This window comes from Anguilla rostrata, chromosome 6, assembly GCF_018555375.3.
Source record: "Anguilla rostrata isolate EN2019 chromosome 6, ASM1855537v3, whole genome shotgun sequence".
Classification (NCBI taxonomy): domain Eukaryota; kingdom Metazoa; phylum Chordata; class Actinopteri; order Anguilliformes; family Anguillidae; genus Anguilla; species Anguilla rostrata.
The window spans coordinates 3,421,853-3,448,628 of record NC_057938.1 but is presented as its reverse complement, the minus strand read 5'-3'; the positions used below and the strand labels follow the sequence as shown (position 1 = coordinate 3,448,628).

The 26,776-nt window shown below is 51.2% G+C and overlaps 1 protein-coding gene across 1 annotated transcript; it reads right to left on the bottom strand.

The window, feature by feature from the left end:
* Window positions 1–2: 2 nt before the first annotated feature.
* On the bottom strand, window positions 3–26,293 carry xrn1 (5'-3' exoribonuclease 1). Its single transcript, XM_064341584.1, is given in 42 exon segments — window positions 3–1,958; window positions 3,055–3,224; window positions 3,406–3,514; window positions 3,916–4,028; window positions 4,624–4,797; window positions 5,139–5,289; window positions 5,449–5,571; window positions 5,663–5,743; window positions 8,915–9,034; window positions 9,182–9,274; window positions 9,492–9,575; window positions 10,513–10,708; window positions 10,886–10,955; window positions 11,315–11,447; window positions 11,587–11,643; window positions 12,238–12,373; window positions 12,518–12,607; window positions 12,709–12,855; window positions 13,398–13,513; window positions 13,648–13,746; window positions 14,248–14,361; window positions 14,492–14,654; window positions 14,942–15,073; window positions 15,856–15,959; window positions 16,344–16,439; window positions 16,866–16,983; window positions 17,527–17,696; window positions 18,492–18,596; window positions 18,695–18,851; window positions 19,233–19,322; window positions 19,559–19,664; window positions 19,831–19,900; window positions 20,453–20,587; window positions 20,977–21,044; window positions 21,305–21,473; window positions 22,203–22,290; window positions 23,084–23,169; window positions 23,916–24,026; window positions 24,167–24,276; window positions 24,587–24,684; window positions 24,815–25,047; window positions 25,926–26,293. Coding segments are annotated over 42 exon segments (5,151 nt in total). The 5' UTR covers window positions 26,001–26,293; the 3' UTR covers window positions 3–1,667.
* Window positions 26,294–26,776: the final 483 nt, after the last annotated feature.

The following is a 26,776-nucleotide window of genomic DNA, read 5'->3' as shown; positions in this document are numbered from 1 at the left end:
AATCACACCAATAATAGGTTTATTTGTAAGACAAGGGGTACTATACACACACACATTGATTCAATGGCATTAGTGAGGTTTATAAGACCATATAAACCTCCTTGATAACATAAAAGGCCGTCACTGAAAATAAAATAACTAGAAATAAAAGACGTTGGCGGTATGTTATGTGGCGCGTGGTTATGTCCGCAGCGTAGCCATATTCCACATATTACGTATAAACCAGCCATTTTCAATTAGAGATACACTCAACACTACACATGATTAAATGACGTAAATCACATAAAGATAACAAAGGTTTTATTAAATGGATATTTACACCATTTCCCAAATGGAAAAAACGCTTCTGCAATATTTCTGCAAGTTTTTAGCACCTTTGTTGCTTTATGTAACCAATTTAATTTCAGAAAAACAGAAAAATGTTTACTATGCTTTCTTACATTTTAAAATACAATTGGTTGCCCAGCGCCAAGCCACCATTTTCAGGGTGCTAAATGAACAACATAAAATCTGTTCTGAAAACAAAACACAGATGTGCAAATGGTTCAGGTAGCCTTTATCTTTAGCAACTGTCATAAAAATTACACCAAGAGACTAACACATGTTAATTTCCATCTTTAAAAGGGGCCCCTTATAAAAATCCATGTTGAACAAGTGATTTAAAAAAAAAAAAAAATTGACTAAATTTATATTCTCTCAATGTCTGCGCATCGGAGAAGGAATTATTAAATTAAAACCCATGACATGATATCCAAGATAGTGAAAAATTGACCACAAGAGTCTAGAAAATAGTAAACTAAAGAAAACAAAAAAAAAACCAAAAACAAAAAAAACCCCCCACAAATCAGCTACTAAAGAGAGTAAATGGAAACCAGAGCAGTCAAGTTGTGCTGGTTTGGTTTCTGTTGTATAGACTCACTAGAGACAGTGAAGCGCCCAGCCACAGAATATTAGGCCTGGTCACGTGTCACTTGGGGCTGCTGGGGAACATACCCCACAACACATCCAGGAACCAACTCCGTGGCAAGTGGGCATTGGGGTTGTGTTCTCTGACAGTGTTTTAGCATTGGGTCGTGTGAAACTGTGATGCTTTATGTTGTGAAACGGGCATTTCTTTTCTTTTGAGGCGTGTGTTGTGCTTCTGGGGGAAAAAAAAGAAAATATATTCCAGCTCAAGATGAAGTGGCTTCAAATTCAGGCTTCAAAATGACGGCCAAACATTTGCAGTAAAACATTTTTAAAAATGTACGGTTTGAAGTACAATTTACCCTGACACAGACGTGTGTAGAAATAAACAATAAATCAAACTATTTGTGAAACGAAAATGGAAGAAAAAAAAATTCCAAAAACAGACAAAAAAACAAAATGGCTGCTGAGTTAAAAACGCTATCCCAAAAGGGCCAAAAGGTTGGCTAGCTCGAAAAATGAGAGAAACCGAAAAAGTATCCTCGCCAGTTCAATAGACTGGGATAAGAATGACCCAACAAAGGAAGCTGACGATTTGAATCACTAATTTGATTGGGACAGGAACACAAAGCATCATCCTGGCTGCAGTTGTTTAGCTGCTGCTGTTTTCCCTCTGTAAGGAACTACAATACAGTCTTTTTTTTTTTTTTTTTAATTAAAAAAAAGACAGCCTGGGGTGGGGGGGGGGGGGGGCAGCAATCTCATTTAAGGACCTTCCCAGCCTCAAAGTTCACAGCCAGTTTCCTGGCTTTCCTCTTGGAGGCGGAGCCGGGGGTGTGAGGGGCGGGGTTTTGCCTGGGGGCGTTAGGTGTGGCGGGCGCGGGCTTGTCCTGAGGCTCCTGGGAGGCGGGGGGAGTCTTTGGGGACGCCGTGCCGAAGCCGGGCTGGGCTAGGTGGGGGGGCTCGCTTCCTTGGTGCCGTCCCGCGTAGCTCGAGTTGTACACCTCCCTCGTCTCCGCGTTCCTCCGGCCAGACACGCGCTTCTTCGTTACCTGCAGAGACGGGGAGTCGCAAAACCAATAGGACACACCCACTTCAACCCTAGTGCTCTATAAGGACCAATAGGACACACCCACTTCAACCCTAGTGCTCTATAAGGACCAATAGGACACCCACTTCAACTAGCTCTATAGACAATAACACGCCAATAACCCTAGTGCTCTATAAGGACCAATAGGACACACCCACTTCAACCCTAGTGCTCTATAAGGACCAATAGGACACACCCACTTCAACCCTAGTGCTCTATAAGGACCAATAGGACACGCCCAATTAAACCCTAGTGCTCTATAAGGACCAATAGGACACACCCACTTCAACCCTAGTGCTCTATAAGGACCAATAGGACACACCCACTTCAACCCTAGTGCTCTATAAGGACCAATAGGACACGCCCAATTAAACCCTAGTGCTCTATAAGGACCAATAGGACACACCCACTTCAACCCTAGTGCTCTATAAGGACCAATAGGACACACCCACATAAACCCTAGTGCTTTATAAGGACAGATAGGACACGCCCAATTAAACCCTAGTGCTCTATAAGGACCAATAGGACACGCCCACTTAAACCCTAGTGCTCTATAAGGACCAATAGGACACACCCACATAAACCCTAGTGCTCTATAAGGACCAATAGGACACGCCCAATTAAACCCTAGTGCTCTATAAGGACCGACAGGACACACCCACATAAACCCTAGTGCTCTATAAGGACCGATAGGACACACCCACATAAACCCTAGTGCTCTATAAGGACCAATAGGACACGCCCAATTAAACCCTAGTGCTCTATAAGGACCAACAGGACATGCCCACATAAACCCTAGTGCTCTATAAGGACCGATAGGACACGCCCACATAAACCCTAGTGCTCTATAAGAACAACGCCCACTTTACCCAGTAGTTGCCAGGGAGACACGCCTCTCCTCTGGTGACGGGCGGCCCCCTCCCGTGCCGCCGAGCGGCCTGCAGGCTGTAAAACAGTCACGGGGCTCACGGCGGGAGAGCGAGCGCGAGCGAGCGCGTCCGCGGCGTCAGCGGCGTAGGCGCACTTCCCGTCTGCTGTCCGCAGGGCGGCGCTCTTACCTGCAGCGGGACGAACTGGTTGTGGGAGCCGAGGGGCAGGCCGGAGTTCGGGGGCCGCGCCCCGGGGTACGTGCCCTGGTAGAAGGGCGGGCCCTGGTGGGGGAGGTGGCCGTGGCTGGGCCAGTGCAGGGGGGCGTAGCCCGGAGCCGGAGGGTGCATCAGCAGACCCCCTGTGGAGAGACGGGGGAGGGGGGAGGAAGAGGGAACAGATGCTGAGCAAGAGCATGACCATGCATACACGCACACACACACACATGCACGCGCACACCCACGCACACACACACACACACACTCACTCACACACACATACACACACCTCTCACACACACACTCACACGTGCACTCACTCACCAGGTGGTTGGCCGAATACAGAGGGCAGGGGTCCCGGTGCCAGCGCCCTCATCGGCTGCATGCTGGAGAACAGGGGGGGAGGGATGGGGAAGCTGGAGCCCACTGAATTCTGCAGAAAAACACAGCGTTACTCACACACACACACACACACACACACATAAAGCGTTACTCACACACAGTGTACTCACACATACACCAACAACCGTGTTACTCACACACACACCACACACACACAGCGTAACTCACACACACACACACAGCGTAACTCACACACACACACACAGCGTTACTCACACACACACACACACACACACACACACACACACACACACACAGTGTTACTCATACTCACACACACACACACACACACAGTGTTACTCATACATACACACACACAGCGTTACTCACACACACAGACAGGGACAGGGGTGGGGGTGGTGCTCACACACACAGACAGGGACAGGTGGCGTAGTGCTCACACACACACACAGGGGTGGGGGTGGTGCTCACCAGCCGCTGGAGGGCGAACAGCGCCGCTTTCTCCTTGGCTTCGTTCTCGGTCTGGCACTGCGGCCCGTGGACCAGCAGCCCGCTTGCCAGCTTCACCTGGCACACTGTCAGCCTGGAGCCGCGGACCGAGACGAAGACACACACAGACCGAACAGCAGCAGACGACACACAGAGAGACAGAGAGACGCACACACAGACAGACATGCACACACACAGACAGACAGACAGACCGACAGACACACAGAGAGACAGACACACAGGCAGACAGACAGATAGTCATTTGCTTATTGCCCCCTTGGGGATAATTGTCTTGCATCGCAACAAAAACAGGTGTTGGAATTTAAATTAAGAGTGCATTACAAACACAAGCATTACAGTCAGGGGGACACACTGTGTCTGTGTGTGTGCGTGTGTGCGTGTGTGTGTGTGTGTGTGTGTGTGTGAGTGCATCTAAAGTACTAATCTTCCATGCCAGGTCTACAGCTCCCCGCTGTGAACCTGGTGAAAGCAGGTCAGTTCAGTCCGATAAACTGTCCGCTTCCTTGAAAAATTTGGGTGAGGAGCCATTCTCAAGAGTACGACGGCAGTGTCCTCACTGGGAATCAAACCTGCAAGCCCACTGCCCTAACCGTCATGCTATACAGCCGCCCAACAGCAGGGACAGAGTGTGTGGAGATCTGGGGGGGGGTGGGGGGGAGAGTTTTTTTACCTGGGGGCTGCGAATGTATGCAAACTCGGGGGGGGCCATGCCCAGACCCATGCAGATCCGGGCCAGCTCAGACGCCACGGTGGGGATGAGGGGCGGAGGGGGGGCGCAGGCCGGCGCGGGGGGCAAAGGCTGCCCCGGAGACTCCCCCCCCTGGGGTTTGTTGATCCGGGCGGCTGTCGGGGATTCCCGGGGGGGGGGAAAAGGGGAGGAGTCACACATGACATCACAATGGAGTCCAAACCGAGGCGGAGGCAGTCACGACGAGGAGCGGCACTGAGCTCAACCAATCGAAGAGCGCTGCTCTCCAGAGCAGCTGTCTGATTCGTAACGTAACATAACATAACATAGCGATGAGAAGAGGCCTTTCGGCTCAACAGTGCTCGCCATGTTCCTCACCACTCAAGGGTACCGAGTATTCGGTTTACCTACAAGCTAGACAGTATCAAGCACTGTATCACGCCAAGACACTGAAGCATCAGACTGAAGACAGGGAGCAGGGGGAGGGGTGCAGTACCCAGCTTTTTGGACGGTTTCCTCCTGCCGGGGTACTGCCCACTGCCGCCGGACGAGTTCTGAGTGGCGGCCGAAGGGGCGGAGTCAGGGGCGGGGCCAGGGCTGCCTGAGCCGTCAATCTTCAGCATTTCCTTCAGCATAAGTGTCCCCTTCTGCACAGAGAGAGAGAGAGAAGGGAGAGAGAGAGACAAAGAGAGAGACAGAGACACACTCAACATTCAATCCCTCACAGCAGAGCTGGGCACGGGGTCTGGTCTGTAAAGCAAGCCGACTGGCTCCTCCTGAAAGGGGGCGTGGCAGGCGGTGCTCACCATGGCGAAGGACTGAGGGGACAGCGGCTCGTTGGCGGTCCCCTCTTTGGGCTGGGGAGGCGGGGCCGGGCTGGTCTTAGAGATCTTCAGGTTCGCGATCAAGTCGTCAAACTCAGAGTTGCTCTGGAGGACACAGAGTTAACGTTACCCTGTGTGTGTGTGTGTGTGTGTGTGTGTGTGCGTGTGTGTGTGCGCGCGCGTGTGAGAGCAGTACCTTGCTCGGTGTGTTCTGGGAGGGGAAGAGAGAGCTGAAGTCTTCGTTCCTCTTCAGTACTCTGATGTTTCCAGCAGGACCCTGAAACACACACACAGAACCTCACTGTCTGTACTACACAGTCCTGAAACACACAGCACCTCACTGTCTGTACTACACAGTCCTGAAACACACAGCACCTCACTGTCTGTACTACTGTCTGTAGCACACACACACACAGAACCTCACTGTCTGTACTACACAGTCCTGAGCACACAGAACCTCACTGTCTGTACTACACAGTCCTGAAACACACACAGCACACCGCACCTCACTGTCTGTACTACACAGTCCTGAAACACACACAGCACACAGAACCTCACTGTCTGTACTACACAGTCCTGAAACACACAGCACCTCACTGTCTGTACTACACAGTCCTGAAACACACAGCACCTCACTGTCTGTACTACACAGTCCTGAGCACACACAGCACACAGCACCTCACTGTCTGTACTACACAGTCCTGAAACACACAGCACCTCACTGTCTGTACTACACAGTCCTGAAACACACAGCACCTCACTGTCTGTACTACACAGTCCTGAAACACACAGCACCTCACTGTCTGTACTACACAGTCCTGAGCACACAGAACCTCACTGTCTGTACTACACAGTCCTGAAACACACAGCACCTCACTGTCTGTACTACACAGTCCTGAAACACACACAGCACACAGCACCTCACTGTCTGTACTACACAGTCCTGAGCACACAGAACCTCACTGTCTGTACTACACAGTCCTGAAACACACAGCACCTCACTGTCTGTACTACACAGTCCTGAAACACACAGCACCTCACTGTCTGTACTACACAGTCCTGAGCACACACAGCACCTCACTGTCTGTACTACACAGTCCTGATCACACACAGAACCTCACTGTCTGTACTACACAGTCCTGAGCACACACAGAACCTCACTGTCTGTACTACACAGTCCTAAAACACACAGCACCTCACTGTCTGTACTACACAGTCCTGAAACACACAGAACCTCACTGTCTGTACTACACAGTCCTGAAACACACAGCACCTCACTGTCTGTACTACACAGTCCTGATCACATAGAGCACCTCACTGTCTGTACTACACAGTCCTGAGCACACACAGAACCTCACTGTCTGTACTACACAGTCCTGAAACACACAGCACCTCACTGTCTGTACTACACAGTCCTGAAACACACAGCACCTCACTGTCTGTACTACACAGTCCTGAGCACACACAGCACACAGCACCTCACTGTCTGTACTACACAGTCCTGAAACACACAGCACCTCACTGTCTGTACTACACAGTCCTGAGCACACACAGCACCTCACTGTCTGTACTACACAGTCCTGAGCACACACAGCACACAGAACCTCACTGTCTGTACTACACAGTCCTGAGCACACACAGAACCTCACTGTCTGTACTACACAGTCCTGAGCACACACAGCACCTCACTGTCTGTACTACACAGTCCTGAGCACACACAGAACCTCACTGTCTGTACTACACAGTCCTGATCACACACAGCACCTCACTGTCTGTACTACACAGTCCTGAGCACACACAGAACCTCACTGTCTGTACTACACAGTCCTGAGCACACACAGCACCTCACTGTCTGTGCTACACAGTCCTGAAACACACAGCACCTCACTGTCTGTACTACACAGTCCTGAGCGCACACAGAACCTCACTGTCTGTACTACACAGTCCTGAAACACACAGCACACAGAACCTCACTGTCTGTACTACACAGTCCTGAAACACACAGCACCTCACTGTCTGTACTACACAGTCCTGAGCACACACAGAACCTCACTGTCTGTACTACACAGTCCTGAGCACACACAGAACCTCACTGTCTGTACTACACAGTCCTGAGCACACACAGAACCTCACTGTCTGTACTACACAGTCCTGAGCACACACCGCACCTCACTGTCTGTGCTACACAGTCCTGAGCACACACCGCACCTCACTGTCTGTACTACACAGTCCTGAGCACACACAGAACCTCACTGTCTGTACTACACAGTCCTGAGCACACACAGCACCTCACTGTCTGTACTACACAGTCCTGAGCACACACAGCACCTCACTGTCTGTACTACACAGTCCTGAAACACACAGCACCTCACTGTCTGTACTACACAGTCCTGAGCACACACAGCACCTCACTGTCTGTACTACACAGTCCTGAAACACACAGCACCTCACTGTCTGTACTACACAGTCCTGAAACACACAGCACCTCACTGTCTGTACTACACAGTCCTGAAACACACAGCACCTCACTGTCTGTACTACACAGTCCTGAGCACACACAGAACCTCACTGTCTGTACTACACAGTCCTGAGCACACACAGAACCTCACTGTCTGTACTACACAGTCCTGAAACACACAGCACCTCACTGTCTGTACTACACAGTCCTGAGCACACACAGAACCTCACTGTCTGTACTACACAGTCCTGAAACACACAGCACCTCACGGCCTGTACTACACAGTCCTGAAACACACAGCACCTCACTGTCTGTACTACACAGTCCTGAAACACACAGCACCTCACTGTCTGTACTACACAGTCCTGAGCACACACAGCACCTCACTGTCTGTACTACACAGTCCTGAGCACACACAGAACCTCACTGTCTGTACTACACAGTCCTGAGCACACACAGCACCTCACTGTCTGTACTACACAGTCCTGAAACACATAGCACCTCACTGTCTGTACTACACAGTCCTGAAACACGCAGCACCTCACTGTCTGTGCTACACAGTCCTGAAACACACAGCACCTCACTGTCTGTACTACACAGTCCTGAAACACACAGCACAGGGTACTCGAGGCACCGGTACCCAGGTGCACAGGTACGCTGGTACACAAGTGTACAGGTAGACAGATACACGGGTGTACAGGTACACAGGTCGACAGATACACGGGTGTACAGGTACACAGGTAGACAGATACACGGGTGTACAGGTACACAGGTAGACAGATACACGGGTGTACAGGTACACAGGTAGACAGATACACGGGTGTACAGGTACACAGGTAGACAGATACACGGGTGTACAGGTACACAGGTAGACAGATACACGGGTGTACAGGTACACAGGTAGACAGATACACGGGTGCACAGGTACACAGGTAGACAGATACACAGGTGTACAGGTACACAGGTAGACAGATACACAGGTACACATACAGGCTTGCAGTGAGGCTGCGAGGGCTGGGGTTCACCGAGGTGGCTCTGTCCCTGATCCTGCTGCTGCCCCTCCTGATGCCTCTTCTGCCCCGGAGAGCCAGAGCCCCAGCCTTGAGCAGCCTGTAACACACACACACAGAAAACACACACACACACAAGGTTACATTCAGGTCACACACGCGTGAACCCGGCAACTCCCTGGACATGACACTTCACTAACAGGAAACGACACACGGGAAGTGATGTCAGCAGCGATAGGGTACTGACATTGTTCTGCCATTGGGTAAGGGGGATTTGGGGCATTCCAGAACCCTGCAGGGACTGCCACACACTGCTGAACTCCTCATCCGCACACAAGCCCTACAGAGAGGGAGAAAATACATCATATATTGCATAACGAACACACACATGCACACATAACTACCACACACACACATTACTGAACTCATCTGCACATGAGCCCTACAGAGAGGGAGAAACGACAACATGTATGTAACTACCACACACACACGCAAAACACACACACACATAACTACCACACACATGCATACACACACACACACACACACGCCGGTACCTTCTGCGCATTCTTCTTATGAGGCGAGTTTCTGTTTGTCTGAGTTTCAGCCCTGAGATTGAAGCCTTGTCTCCCATTCTGTTGCTGACAGAATCAATCAACCAATCAAACAATTAATCACCCAATTAACCCATCACCCTACTAACCAATCAACCAATGAATCAACCACCAATCAAACAAGCAGGTGAGTACGGATGGGGGAGTGGTTTAGGTTATCCCTTAACTGTGCGGGTATTAAAGGGGAGTGGTTTAGGTTATCCCTTAACTGTGCGGGTATTAAAGGGGAGTGGTTTAGGTTATCCCCTACCTGTGCGGGTATTAAAGGGGAGTGGTTTAGGTTATCCCTTACCTGTGTGGTTATTAAAGGGGAGTGGTTTAGGTTATCCTTTACCTGCGTGGGTATTAAAGGGGAGTGGTTTAGGTTATCCCTTACCTGCGTGGGTATTAAAGGGTAGTGGTTTAGATTATCCCTCACCTGTGTGGGTATTAAAGGGGAGTGGTTTAGGTTATCCCTTACCCATGTGGGTATTAAAGGGGAGTGGTTCAGGTTATCCCTTACCTGTGAGGGTATTAAAGGGGAGTGGTTTAGGTTATCCCTTACCTGTGTGGGTATTAAAGGGGAGTGGTTTAGGTTATCCCTTACCTGTGTGGCTATTAAAGGGGAGTGGTTTAGGTTATCCCTTACCTGCGTGGGTATTAAAGGGTAGTGGTTTAGATTATCCCTCACCTGTGTGGGTATTAAAGGGGAGTGGTTTAGGTTATCCCTTACCCATGTGGGTATTAAAGGGGAGTGGTTCAGGTTATCCCTTACCTGTGAGGGTATTAAAGGGGAGTGGTTTAGGTTATCCCTTACCTGTGTGGGTATTAAAGGGGAGTGGTTTAGGTTATCCCTTACCTGTGTGGGTATTAAAGGGGAGTGGTTTAGGTTATCCCTTACCTGTGTGGGTATTAAAGGGGAGTGGTTTAGGTTATCCCTTACCTGTGTGGGTATTAAAGGGGAGTGGTTTAGGTTATCCCTTACCTGTGTGGGTATTAAAGGGGAGCGGGGGGAGTGGTTCAGGCCCCCCAGCTGACCCTTCTGGCCTTGTTGCGCGGAGGACGCGGGCTGTGGCTTGACGATGGCGGTCAGTTTGTGGCCGCCGAACTCCAGCCGGCTGCCGTGGGTCAGATTGATTAAGGCACTGGGGGGCAGGCGGTAGCCCCGCCCAGGAGAGCACCTGTGGGGAGGGAAGGGCCGTTTCAGCCAATGACGAGGAGGGGATATAACCTAGCCCCTCCCACAGCCAGCTCTCCTCATCAACTCCTCCAGTAAGGCCTCACAGGTGCACGATGAAGCCAAACAATGTCATGTGATCAAAGGAGCGTGGCCTTTGACCTGGGAACCGGGAACCTACCGGATGGTGAGACCTCCAGCAAACTCCTCATCAAACACGACCTCATAGAGAACCTCAGCCTCCCTGTCAGCTGTGGGAGAGAAAGGGAGGGCGAGGGAGACGGAGGGAGAGAGGGAGAGACAGAGGGAGGGAGCAAGGGAGAAAGGGAGGGAGAGAAATTAACTATACTGAAATACACTCCGGTGAATAAGCTTTACCATCACAAAAAACAACAATTAAAACTGTATTTAGCATGATGAACACAACCTCCACATCACTTTTGAGGGAGTGCGTGAGAGAGAGAAAGCGAGAGATGGAGACAGACAGAGAGAGAGAGAGAGAGAGAGAGGAAAAAAATACAAAAAGAAAGAGACAGAGAGAGAGAGAGAAGAGTGAGAGTGAGAGAGAGAAAGACAGAGACAGAAACGGAAGGGGCTCTAGGAGACGTACCCCCCTTGATGCCGATGATGGTTCCCCTCAGGCCCAGCGGCACGGTGAAGCTCTCTCTCACGTTCACCACGCGGTCAAACAGCCGGTACTCCCCATCAGGATCAGGAACCACGCCGTGCTGCTGCTCCAGGGGCTGCACACACACACACACACACACACACACGCATACAGAACGCACATAAAGAAAGAGAAGGTTATGAGAATACTCATGAGACATAACACCAAACACATAATGACCATACGTATTATCCCTCTCACACACGCACACTCACCCTGAACAGGAGGTGTGGCTTCACGGTCACTCTGACCTTCTTGCTGCTCTTCTTCAGCTGTCGAGACAAACAAAGAGCTCAATGATTGGCCGAACATCCTCCTCGACACACCCAAGAGTCACGCCCCAAACGGGTCCTCTGTAAGGGACGCACCGATGCCCTTTTTCGCCCTGATGGTCGATTCAGAGGCCGCAGTCTGGAATAACTGCCGTTCCGCTGGCGTAGCTATCAGCCACCCGGCTAGCGGTTCGCAGACAACCAAAACGATGCAAATAGATTCAAAACCTGAATTTGCGTTAGCCTTAGCATGCTAGCTGGCTAGTTAACGGTGTAACTGAACCTGCCAGTTGCCAAATTTGAGGAAGAGGGTTGGACACATGGAACTGGCTGAAGCGCTGGGGGGGGGGGGGGTACAGGGGTTGGAGCGGGGGGGCCTTCCAGGCTGCAGCCTCAGTCAATATAAATGGAAGCTTAATGGAAACACTGCCCCCCCCCCCACCCAATAAAAGTGTAACAAGCATGAAAGTGTACCGAGTTCAATGCAAAGCAACAGTGTGCGATACAGTTCTACTGCGATTCGCCGGTGCTCCTGTCACTCAACCAATGCACTACAGTGACTGGCTGTTAGCCGTGTCATGGGCCTCACTTCACCTTGGACTTCTCCAGCTCCTCCTCGATCTTCTCCACAATGCCCGCGTCAAGGATCTGCAGGTCACATGACGCACGGGAGGAGGAGCTAACCGGGTGGGTCTTCAGCCAGGATGTGATCTCCTGGACCTTCTCAGCCCTGAGAGGGGAAAACATCATCATCCATCACCATCACCACCACCATTATCACCACCACCACCACCATTATCACCATCACCATCATCATCACCACCACCACCACCATCATCATCGGCGGTGCAAAGAGAGAGGAACCCTGCGTTACCCGTTCTCGTCCTCTCCCGGCCAGACGTCATCCTCGTAGAAGACGTCATCGTGACTGTTCCTGGAGACCGCGTCAAACACCTCTGAGAACCTGGAACAGGGAGGAGCAGGGAGGTGATACACACAGTTACACCTCACACACACGCGCGTGCGCGCACACACACACAGACAGACAGACAGACAGACACACACCTCTCCAGGTACTCGGCCAGCAGCTCCTCCACAGCTGCAGAGTAGAGCCACTCCTTCTCGGTCCTCTTGGTGTACCCCGGGACCTCCTCGTTCTTCTTGTTAAACTTCAGGTTCAGGCCCACGTTGGCCTTCTGCTCCCCATGAGGGCTGGAGGTACGGGGCGGGGGGGGGGGCGAGGGAAGGGGGAAAGGGGGTAGATGCTTAGAGATGGCCAACACACCACACTTCAACCCAAAAAGCAGACTGGAAGGCTAAAAGGCCTTGTGTGGTTGAGGTTTTGAGAGTTTTTCATGCTTTTCTGTGTAATTCCAGACTGCTAAGACATGTATGTCAGGTCAGGTATGCTCCTGCCATTGCCTTTGACCAAGACACTGGCCTCAGCACTGCACAAAAGAGTCTCCCCCTAAGTCAGTGCATCTCTGAGTCAGTGTCTCCTCGAGTCAGTGTGTTGCCCTGAGTCAGTGTCTCCCTGAGTCAGTGTCTCCCTGAGTCAGTGTCTCCCTGAGTCAGTGTCTCCTCGAGTCAGTGCGTCTCCCTGGGTCAGTGTCTCCCTGAGTCAGTGTCTCCTCGAGTCAGTGTGTCTCCCTGGGTCAGCGTCTCCCTGTGTCTCTATGTGGCTCAGTGTGTCCATCTCTCCCCGTGCTGGTCTCCCCGTGTGTGTGCTGGGCTCTCAGTAGGGACGGACTCACTTCCTCTTGGAGCCTCTTCCGATGAAGATGCTGCCAGAGAACCGGGACACGAGGTAACTGGTGACGCCCAGCCGAGACGCCAGAACATAGCCCGGGCTGTACTTCACTGAGTACTTCTGCAGGAGGGAGAGAGAGAGAGAGGCAGAAGGAAAGAAGGAGGGAAAGAGAGAGAGTGAGTGGGGGAGGGCGAGAAGAAAGCAGGGGTACGGGTTGCGGGGCGCCCCTGTGAGTCTGGGGGGGCTGGACTCACGTGCTGGTTCTGCATTAGCGCGTCGAGCTGTGGTTCACACGGCACGGTGAAAACCACCCGGACCCGTCCCTCACTGATGACATCAGCAGACTCCTGAACCTGCGGGCGATTGCAGATAATCGTTATCGGTCGTGCGACTGGATTATCGTTTCTCAAAAGGGCAGGTAGCCGTAAATCGAGCGTGCGCGTCTTGCACATCCGTCGGAACTGCACTTTTCCCCCTGGAGAAACCGCTGCACTTTGACCTCTGATCTTTGCAGTCATGCTCGCATTTTAAATCTTTCCGGATAACAGAGTCCACAAAACGCCAGTAATAGGTAAAAGAAAACAGGAAGTCTGATGCAACTAACTCGATTTAGAATTAGATAAAGTTCTCTCTCACATATTAACGGAAGCTATGAGGCAACAACTCACACAAGGACTCGTGAAGGATTACTAAGAAGTTAAGAAATCTTTTTACTAATAACCACACTTTCCCATTTAACTGTGCGGTCTCTGTAATCCCACAACGCAGCACTCATTTTCTACGTCTGAATGTCCGAGTGGCAGAAGGTGTACAGAAAACTACATTACCCAGAGGGGGTCCTGTGCGGTACTGACCTCTCCCATAGCCCCATAATAGGGGTTCCCCACCATGAAGACGGTGGTCGTCGGTGGAAACAGCTCCTCCAGGGTTCTGAAGCGGGAGAAGGCGGGGTCGAAGGCCTTGATGTCCTGTGCGTACACACGCGCGCACGCACACACACACACACACACATAAACACACACACAAATGAGAACTCGAGCTGCCATTTGCAGTCAAATGCACTATGGGGGAATATGCCGTCGCCTTGCCGCTGGTTACCTTGACGATGGTCTGGTAGGCGAAGGGCAGGACCTGCTTGGCCCACTGTTTCTCCAGGCGCACCTGGCCGCTGTGGCCCACCACGTACTTCCTTCCTGTCAGCAGCTGCCCATACAGCACAACTGCAGTCTCGTTAATGATGATCCCCTTCCTCTTAGAGAAACTGCCCAATGGGAAGCAGGAGACAACAGGAAGAGGGAAGACAAGATCACAACACTGCACAGGTCACATTGTAAATTATTTTGGCAGGCAGATAAAAGGGGAATTGAGGACCATGGTTTATTAGTTACGAAATGGAAAATGAGATTAGTTCTTGTGGACAGCAGAAATTACGACTAATTACTGGATTACTGCTTGAAGAGTTTACATTGAGGGGACTGGTTACAGGGTGTGGAATGGAGGTGGAGATGATTGGTTGTGGAGGTGAGGGGGAGGCGGGGTTTTGCGTACTGTTCAGTGACGGTCTGCACCTCCTTCAACCAATCCTTCTGCTCCTTGTCACTCAGGTAAGCCACCTTGGTGGGCGGCGGCGTGTTGCCTAGATACAGCGTCTGCACTCCTGGGGCCTCCTCCAGGCTGAACCTGCAGGAGCAGAGAACACCTGAGCTCCACTGACACTGAGCCACGCCCACTGACACAGAGACACGCCCACTGTCACTGAGACACGCCCACTGTCACTGAGACAAACCCACTGTCACTGAGACACTCCCACTGTCACTGAGACACACCCACTGTCACTGAGACACGCCCACTGACACTGAGACACGCCCACTGTCACTGAGACACGCCCACTGACACTGAGACACGCCCACTGACACTGAGACACGCCCACTGTCACTGAGACACGCCCACTGACACTGAGACACGCCCACTGACACTGAGACAAACCCACTGAGACACGCCCACTGTCACTGAGACACGCCCACTGAGACACGCCCACTGTCACTGAGACACACCCACTGAGACACTCCCAGTGACACTGAGACAAACCCACTGTCACTGAGACACGCCCACTGTCACTGAGACACGCCCACTGTCACTGAGACACTCCCACTGACACTGAGACACGCCCACTGACACAGAGACACTCCCAGTGACACTGAGACACGCCCACTGACACTGAGACACGCACACAGACACTGAGACACGCCCACTGACACTGAGACACGCCCACTCTCACTGATCCACTCCCACTGAGACAAGCCCAGAGACAGGACCATAGACACGCACACAGACACTGAGACACTCCCACTGTCACTGAGACACACCCACTCCCACTGAGACACGCCCACAGACACTGAGACCGTCCCGTCTTGCGCGTGAAGGACAGGCCCAGCCGGGGTCAGGTGCTTTCGGGCTCTTACTTCATCTCCCCGTCCGACACGGCCACGATCCGCGCCTCCTCCAGGTGGGGCCAATTCACAAACACGGACCTCCCCAGGACCAGGGACGCCACGCCATCACAGTCCTGGCAGGGAACACACACACGCACACGCACACGCACACGCACACGCACACGCACACGCACACGCACACGCACACGCACACGCACACACACAGTACCATGACAACCCAAAATTAGACACTACAAGGCTAGCCCTCGCCATCAAGCATTCTCATGATCTTGCCACGCCGCTTAAAGCTGCCTTTCTGACGCTTCTCCCTCCTGTGCATTACTGCGACCTGACAGACGTTCTCACCCACGGTGTCTCTTGACAAAAGTGTAAAACAGGAACGCAACTGCGCAGGGGCCACAGGAAAGGCGCTTCATAAATCAGCCACGAAGAAGAAGAGGAGCAGCCGATTCAAACTGTGAAACGGGGAGGGGGGAAAAAAAGCAGACGCAGCTCACCGGCTCCCTCTGCTGGTCCCTCTTGATCTCCAGAATCGTGTTCTCCCCTCTGCTGCTCTGCTGGAACACCACCACCCCGGCCTTCTTCTTACAGAACTGCAGAGAGGGGAGGAGTGTGTTACACACGCTCAGCAGACAGAGCAAACTGCAGAGGGGGGAGGAGTGTGTTACACACGCTCAGCAGACAGAGCAACTTAAGAAACCCAAAGAGGGTGACGCTGCTGCCGCTGCACCTCCCCCCCTGCCTCAACCTCCCATAGTTCACCACAAAGCAGATGAAATGGCTGATGGGAATTGTATTACAATGCCAACTCAGGAGAAAAGTTTTTTTACTGTCCTATTTTTAAGTGACTGATAACTATTGCTACATTTTGCATGGTAACCACGTCTGCAAAAGACGAATACGTAAGGTACACAGGGATTGAACCAAGTGCTGCGAATATTTCCTTTAACTGACAGGTGAATAAAAAAAGGCCTCGTCCCGTGCCCCGCCCCGCCCCGCCCCGCCACGCCCGCTCTCACCGTATGGCGGATGTGCCGGAGGGTGGGGAAGCCGCAGAAGTACAGCAGGCTGGCCTCCACCCGCTTCACCACGGTGTCCAGCGGCACGCGCCACGCGTCCATGGGGATGGGGGACTGCCTGGAAACCGCCAATCACATCGCACCGCGTTAGCCCGCACGACCCCGAACCACCTTCCCCCCCGCCCCCCCCCGCGCAGACGACGCAGCGTCACTGTGGACAGCGACAGGGCTACTGGCACCGTCCGCAGCCCCCAGTGCAGCCGCATACATATTACACAGAGACACACAGACAGACAGACACAGACAGACAGATGCTGCATGACAGATAAAGATACAGACAGTGGAGCAGGGGCAGAAATAGGCAGACCTGACGCAGGACAGACAGACAGACAGAGTGACAGAAAGACAGACAGACAGTCTGAGTGATTGACAGTGACAGATAGATACAGTGGCAGACAGAGCGACACAGCAACAGACAGACACAGTGACAGACAGACAGACAGACACATTGACAAAGTGACAGACAGACAGACACAGTAACAGACAAAGTGACAGACAGACAGACAGACACAGTAACAGACAGACAGACACAGTAACAGACAAAGTGACAGACAGACAGACAGACAGACACAGTAACAGACACAGTAACAGACAGACAGACCTGGCGTGGCAGTGGGGGATGTTGGGGAAGAGCTCGGGCAGGGGGGAGGTGTAGGTGTAGTCCAGCTCGCTGTCGTAGCGGTACAGAGCGCACTCTGTGTGCCTGTTCCTGGCCTTCTCTCCCGCACTCATCAGAGCACTGTAGGGCTCCATAGCAGCCAGCAGCCGAGTCTGAGGAGAAACACACACACACACACACCACACACACACACACGCACACACACCAGCACACACACACGCACACACACCACACCACACACACACACACACACGCACACACACACACACACACACACACACACACACACACCACACACACACACGCACACACACACACACACACACGCACACACACGCGCGCACACACACACACACCACACACACACACGCGCGCACACACACACAGCACGCGCACACACACACACAGGCATGCACGCACACACGCGCACACACACCACACACACACACACCACACACGCACACACGCACACACGCACACACCTGCACACGCCACGCACACACACACACACACCACACACACACACGCAACACACACACACAGCATGCACATGCACACACACACACACGCACACCACACACACGCACACCACACACACACACGCACACGCACACACACGCACACGCACACACACGCACACACAGCAACACGCCACACGCACACACACACACAGCACACACACAGCACACACGCACACGACAACACGACACAGCACACACGCACACACGCACACACACACACACACGCACACACACAACAAGCACACACACAGGCAGCACCACACACCACGGCCACCACCACAAGCGACACACACAACAGGCATGCGCAACGCCACACCCCACACCGCACGCGCACGACAAGCAACAACATTCGGCTCTAGACCCAATCCACTCCAGGCAAGCCGCAGCTCAGGACGAAGTCCTGCTGTCATGGGAGCAGTGGCGTACCTCGTCGATAAGGTGTGACCAGCCACTCTGCTGTTACCATAGGTCGGTCTTAAAGTCCAGGGGGTAGTACTCTATGATGGGAGAGCTCTCCGCTGTCATCAGGTGCTGACGGAGGAAAGCATGGCAGCCCAAGTACCAGGTAAGAGAGAGACAGTGTGTGTGTGTGTGTGTGTGTGTGTGCGTGTGTGTGTATATGCCCGTACCTGGTAACACTGAGGCAGCAGGTCTTTGCTGGCCGCAGGCAGGACTCCCAGCAGCTGCTCAAAGGGCATGAAAGGCTTGCCGAGGTCGAACTCCAGCTTGAGCCCCGCGATGTTCCTCACGTCCGACAGGAAGGGGGCGTAGTGGTGCGGGTAGTACCTGGGACAGGCACAGAGCAACACAGAGCCTGAGACACACACACACACACACACACACACACATATACACACAAATACGCACAAATACGCACACATACACACGCACACACACAGGCACACACACACACACAAATACACACATATACGCACATATACGCACAAATACGCACACATACACACGCACACACACAGGCACACACACACACAAATACACACAGGCACACACACACATAAATACACACACACACACACACAAACAAATGCACACACAAATGCACACCCACAAACAAGCGCACACACACACACACACACACACACACACACACACACACACACACACACACACACACACCCACAAACAAACAAACACACACACACTCACCAGCTCCAGGACTGGACTCCATGGTAGTAGTAATGCAGGATCCACTGAATACCCTCAACATAACAAAGGGCCTGACTGGCCAGAAACTCACTGCAAAGAGAGAACACAGCATTACACACATATATTCACACGCACACACACACACACACACACACACACGCACACACACGCGCGCACACACACACACACACACACACACACACACACACACACACACACACACCACGCACACGCGGCCACAGGCGCGTGTGCTGGGCGGAGGCCCAGAACGGCAGAGGGGCGGGAACGTGACGCGGGGCTCTGTTCGCGAAGCGCGCCTCACTCACTCTGAAACCACCTCCACGCCCAGCTTGGTCATGTAGTACGAGCGCTTGTACTGCCTGAACTCCGTCTCGAACAGGTCATCGTCCTCCCCGTCCTCCTCCCCACAGTCTGAGGCGTGATGGGACACGGCAATGTGAGGCAGAGAAACGGCAATGTGAGGCTGCAGTGTAGCAACACCTTTATTAATAATAATAATAATAATAATAATAATAATAATAAAAATAACAACCAATAACCACCAACTGAAACACAGGCAGAAAGGTTTCAGCTTTACCTCTGGCAGGGAGGCCGTCCGAGTCCTTACCGCCGTCCAGCACGGTCAGAGAGAGAGAGTCGTCCAGCACCTGCTGGCACAGGGGAGCGCCGCTCAGCACAACGTTCACCCGCGTTTTTTACGCCTTCGTTTCAGAACACAGGTCAGCAGTCGAGCCACCCTAAACGTCCGAGGCGTCTCAGACCTCGCGACCACTCAACGCACATCACGGCCTTCACTCAAGACCGCAAAACTGATTAATCGGCCCGGTTACACACGTACTGCAACACGGTTCTTCGGGGACAGGAAAGGCACCGCCTTCTCCAGACCCAGAGGCTCCCCGAATTTTAACAAGCCGTTCGTTTTTCTCAACTGTGTGCTGCCCGTGCTCAGCAAGACGTTCTGCTTTTATTTTTTTCCTCCCCGCAGTTTGGTCTGGAATTTTCAACATCGTCCCAAGTGTGCGCGTACGTGGCCCGGCCTCTCGGGAGAACAAACACGAGCGTGCGCGCGCACGTGTGCACACACGCTTACGCACACACACACACCGAACGAACGCGCGGGCAGCCCACACGAATGCGCGTTCTCGCGAGAGACGGTCCAGGTGAGAGGCGCGTCGGGGCGCGTTCACGGGCGACCTCACCTTGCTCTTCCTCCCCTCGCGAGCGTGCGCCTCCTCGGCTGCCAGCCCCGCCGCCTCGTTCAGGTACTTGTTCCCCACCTTGCTCTCGAACCACTTCAGGTCCACAAACACCTCGCTGAAGTGCTCCCGGTCGAACTGGGAGGCGGAAAGAGTGTGAGAGAGATCAGTCTCTTTCACACACACACACACACACCCGCACCCGCACGCACATGCGCACACACACACTCACACACACACAAGCATGCATGCATGCACGCACATTAACAAACACGCACACACACATACACAAGCATGCATGCACGCACACACACGCACATGCACGCACACACAAGCATGCATGCACACACGCACATACACTTGCGCGCACACACACACACACACAAGCATGCATGCATGCATGCACACACATTAACAAACATGCACACACACACACAGGAGCATGCACGCACACACATGCACACACACGCACAGACACACATGCACACGCACACTCTACCATGGTTACCTGCCACAACGGGCCTCACCTCTGATAATTTGTCCAGGTACTTCTGGAAGTTGGCCAGGTTCAAGTTTCCATTCTCATTGAGGTAACCTGATGACAGTCATAAAACAGAGATATAAAGGGCAGTTAGTCATGAAGTTATCATAAAAGCTGATCTATCAGCTGTCTCAGGCCGTGCACAGCTGTGGGTCACGCCAAACACGAACACCCAAACGAGCCTGAACTCATCCCACCCAGAAACCATGAGCTCAGCCCTCAGTGGAACGGTCATGTCACAAGGAGGAGGGTAGGGGGCGGGGTGTGCTCCGTCCCGGTGAAGTGGGACGTTGGGGGGGTGGGGGGGTACTCACCAGTCAGACTGGGCAGCACGCTGATGTAGGTGCGGTATAGCAGGGGCAGGGCGTCGTGGTTGATGTGAAGGTGAGGGAGGTGCGGAATGAAGTCGTTCCCCACCAGGAAGCCCATCAGTATCCAGTCATCGATGATCCGCTCCAGGTCGTACTCAAACGAGATCTTATTCTGAGCAGCAATCAACACGTCACAATACATTACGACCACTCTTACATTACATTACAACCGCTCTGACATTATCATTACGGCCACTCTTACGTTATCATTATCACCGCTCTTACATTACATTACAATCGCTCTTACATTACATTACAACCGCTCTTACATTATCATTACGACCACTCTTACATTACATTACGAACACTCTCACATTACATTACAACCACTCCTACATTATCATTACGAACACTCCTACATTATCATTACGAACACTCCTACATTATCATTACGACTGCCCTTACATTATCATTACCACCGCTCTTACATTACATTACGACCACTCTTACATTACATTACGAACACTCTCACATTACATTACGACCACTCCTACATTATCATTACGACCACTCTTACATTATCATTACCAACGCTCTTACATTACATTACGACCGCTCTTACATTACATTACAACTGGGGGCGACGTAGCTCAGGAGGTAAGACCGATTGTCTGGCAGTCGGAGGGTTGCCGGTTCAAACCCTGCCCTGGGCGTGTTGAAGTGTCCTTGAGCAAGATACCTAACCCCTAACTGCTCTGGCGAATGAGAGGCATCAATTGTAAAGCGCTTTGGATAAAAGCGCTATATAAATGCAGTCCATTTACATTACGACCACTTTTACATTACATTACGACCACTCTTACACTACAACCACTCTCACATTACCATTACGCCCGCTCACCTTTAGCTCAGAGAACTCGTAGTCTATGTACTCCCTCATGAGTGACAGGTGCAGCAGGTGAAAAGTAGTCTCCTCAGGAGCTGTAATTCTGCAGCACAGAAACAGGCGGACACCAAGCTTCAGGAAACCAAACTTGAGGGCCACAATTTAAAGACGTGTGCCGGCCCAAAATGTCCTATTCCAATTCATTTCAGTTCAATTTAATTTAATTTAATTTAATTTAATTTAATTTAATTTAATTTAATTTAATAAACACAGTAACGGGACACTGGGGTTTAGTGAGCACAGTAACAGGACACTGGGGTTTAGTGAGCACAGTAACAGGACACTGGGGTTTAGTGAGCACAGTAACAGGACACTGGGGTTCAGTGAGCACAGTAACAGGACACTGGGGTTTAGTGAGCACACAGTAACGGGACACTGGGGTTTAGTGAGCACAGTAACAGGACACTGGGGTTTAGTGAGCACAGTAACAGGACACTGGGGTTTAGTGAGCACAGTAACAGGACACTGGGGTTTAGTGAGCACAGTAACAGGACACTGGGGTTTAGTGAGCACAGTAACAGGACACTGGGGTTTAGGAGCACAGTAACAGGACACTGGGGTTTAGTGCAAAGGCACGGTTGTAGCCAGTAACAGGACACTGGGGTTTAGTGGCACAGTAACAGGACACTGGGGTTTAGTGAGCACAGTAACAGGACACTGGGGTTTAGTGAGCGCAGTAACAGGACACTGGGGTTTAGTGAGAACAGTAACAGGACACTGGGGTTTAGTGAGCACAGTAACAGGACACTGGGGTTTAGTGAGCGCAGTAACAGGACACTGGGGTTTAGTGAGCACACTAACAGGACACAGAGGACAGGAACGGGAGGATGACTCACCTCTTCTGGGCCTTCCGCCCACCGAAGCGCACCTCTTCTCTCAGGAGGGAGAAATGGGGCTCATGGCTGGTGAGTCCGAGCATTATCTACATCAACCGGGAGAGAGGAAGGGAGAGGGGGGGAGGGGAGAGAAAGAGAGGGAGGGAAAGAGAGAGGGAAAGAGAGAGGGAGCGAGAGGGAGGGAGGGAGGGGGGAAGGGAGAGAGAGAGACAGAGAGAGAGAAAGAGGAGAGAAAGAGGAGAGAGAGGGGGATAGAGGACGAGAGGGAGGTGGCGAGAGACAGAGAAAGGGGGACAGGGATAGAAAGAGGAATAGAGAGTGAGCGAGGGGATCATACACATTAACACACTCCATAAACTTCATAAAGAGAAACCATTACTGTGATAAAAAGTATCAGTTCCTGTAGCTCCTTTTTGGGGGAGTTGGGTGGAAACTTCTCTGAACAGATAAAAATTAACTGTTCTACAACTCCAATTGTCCAGAGCGGAACTGCCCCTTAAAGGTCCAGGAAACAGGATTCAAACTGTGGTTATATTCCCCAGAAGAGACAACTGCTTGTCTTCTTAATACTTCTTTCAAGTTTTTAACGCAATTGTAGCCATTTAATTGTAATAAACACTATTAGATCGTTGTGCCCTGTTCAACAGACAAAGACAGGGTGTGATATACTTCACTCCGTAACATTCATATCCGATATGTAAAATTCCTCACTGCCAGCTAGCTTAGAACCAGTTTGAGCTCCATTAACACTGCTACGGCAGTGTAAATGGGTTAAGACTCCAGCCATTCAGAGCCGGTTTCAAACACACTTCCACGCGGTTCCGGCACCCACCAGGTCCGCGTCCAGGCCGTAGAGGCAGTGGCGGGTGTTGGGGTCGTGATCCGGCTTGGCGTTCTCCGAGCGGATGAACTCCATGATCTTATGCTCTCCTTCCCCGGGGGTCTGAAGGAAGAAGCCCAGAGACAGGGTTTAACCCACTAAGCGAGGAGAACACGGCTGGCTTCCAGGAGGGCACACTGCCACGGGCGACGGTGCCAGTGTGTAGCCTGGCACTCCCCCCCCCCCCCGTCCTCCACACTCACCTCGTGGCCGGACAGGTACACACTGACCCCTTGCCAGGACCTGTCAGTGGACAGTTTACTGTGGACAAAATACTTCAGCTGCTCCTGGAGTCGGGCCATAAACTCCGTGCCTGGGGGAGGAAGAGAGAGAGAGAGAGAGAGAACGAGGTGCTTCAGGTGCCGCCACGGTAACAGACAGAGAGTGACACAGTGCGAAGGACAGCTGACAGGCTCAATGCTGCACACAACTTAAAAGTACAGAGAGAGCCAGGTGAAACTACGGTGACAGACAGACAAGGGAATGGGCTAGAGAGACAGAGACAGTACAGAGACTGACTACAGACAGGTAAAAACTGCTGAAGGACACATACAACTCAATGGTACAGAGACTCTGACAGGTGAACAGAACAGACTGACAGGTGAATGCGGGCGGTAGGTCACCTGGAGTTATGCAGTTTGAGTCAAATCGAGCCTCTGTGGGAAGAACCTCTCCTTTCTCCAGAGCCTTCTTTATCTTATCCTCCGCTTCTTTCGCAGACCTACAGGACAATAACGACTTTACCTGTGACACAGGGAATCGGGGCAAGATCTGACGACAACTTGCATCAAAGCCAGGCCTGAAACCAAATGGCGCATCAAGCCAGGACACTCGACCTCACCAGAACACACCTGAATCGTCTCCCGCGCTGCTGGTTCATCTTGGCTCTGGGGGCGACGCCATCAACGGCCATGAAGAACACTTTGCGGGGTTTGATGATGCGAAAGAGGACCTCCAGGTAGTGGAAAATGTCGGCGAAAATTTTCTCTTCTGAGATGCGGAAGTGCACGTCTTCATCGTTGGGGTGGGAGCACTGATGAATGATACCGTTCATGTCCAGGTAGAGGTTGTCGAACTCCGGAATCTAAGTAGTCGGTGTGGGTCAAAATATTTATAAAGAGGGAAACATTTCATTTAGTTTATTTTATTTTAAACGACGTGTAACTATCGTTCAAAAAGCCAGAATAATATAGTCGTAAATATTATCAACAGAACAGAACGCTGTTGGTACAATAAATTCACTTCAAACTTGTTTAGACTTATCAGTGAAGCGATGTACGGAAGCAATATCGGGAGGAAGTTGTCTGAACATAAAACGTATAAACAGAAGTAAAGCGCCCCGACTTGCTCCAGAACGTCGAATCGTTTCAGATTCCATCGTTAACGCGTGTGATTTTGTAGATGTTTGAAATCCTCACGCTCAATCATTAATGATAGTTGTAATGTAATGTAATAATATACAACATAGATACGTGTAAATCACGTACACAGTTCACTACTAACTCTGTTTACTTTGCAAATCACACTGTGTTAAAAGTTCCCGACAATATAACTTAGAAAGAAGCACCGACTAGCCGGTGCAAGGAATAACTAACTGTTTCACGACAAGCGAGAGAGGAAGTCCATTGACCAAGTTGTAACTTCGGCTAGAAAATGTAAATCACTGAGGAACATGACCTCAAATCAACTAGCAGTCTGGGTTGCTAGTAACCTTATTTACCAAGTAACTTAGCTAGCTAACCCAGTAATTTTGGAAAACTGGTTGACATCAACACGAATATAAAAATCGAGTTATTTTCTAAGATCACAAACGGCCCAACAAGAGAAAAATCGAATGTAAACAAATACTAGCCATAGACTACGGCAACTGTGGAAAAACCGAGAGACGTGGAGGTGAAACTCCAACAGGCCTGCAAGCTAGTTATATTTAGCAACCTTGCTAGCTAGCAATCGATATCATACCTGATGCTCCTTGACAACTTCACTGAGGCAAGGATATCGCTCCGAAATCCATCGGTAAAATTTTGGTACACCCATCGTCACCAGAATCTCTTGCTGAAAGATTTAATGTATTAAAATCTACAGATAAAAAGAAAGGTGCAAAGTTTAAGAAGTTGATATCAAACGGAGTCCACGGTAACGTTTCTGTGGTAGATGTTACTGTACGGGCAGTAATAAGTGTCCGGACGGAATCCGTGACGTAATAAGTAACTATCTTGTATTGACGGGTCACAAACTAACGTTGCACATTTTAAGATGGACGCAAAAAAACAGTTTACATTATGACATAGAAATATTGCTGAAGGCATACATTGTTCAAACGTACGTGAAACACACTGATATTTGGTTTATATTTTCAATCCGCCTATGATTTTTTTTCTTCCTGTGTAACTGTTAAAGTTGCTTGAACAACACTGATCCGAAACACTGGGTTCCTACACTGCTGGGGCAGCGTATAGCTTGTTTGGAATGAAAGGAAGTTTAAAAAACGCTGACAATAGTATTGTACTTAAAATTGTTTCATAAATGTTTGTGAAATGTAGCAGTTGTTGAAAAACATCTTTCAAATATTTCGGGAACGGTCCATTTGAAGGCGATTTTACGGTAGCTACCCAAAGGCTAGTCCTGTGTGCAACTTGCTGATGCATAAGTTCTCTTTTTTGACCACTGGAGCTGCGCTCTAGAATGCACTTCATTCGCACGATTGTGTAGGGGTACAGTTTAAACTATTGTCTGTCAAAAAATGTCTACAGTTTTCTGGAATATGCTTGTGCTATCTGCCACGCTCTCGGCTTCAGAGTGTTTAAACTTGG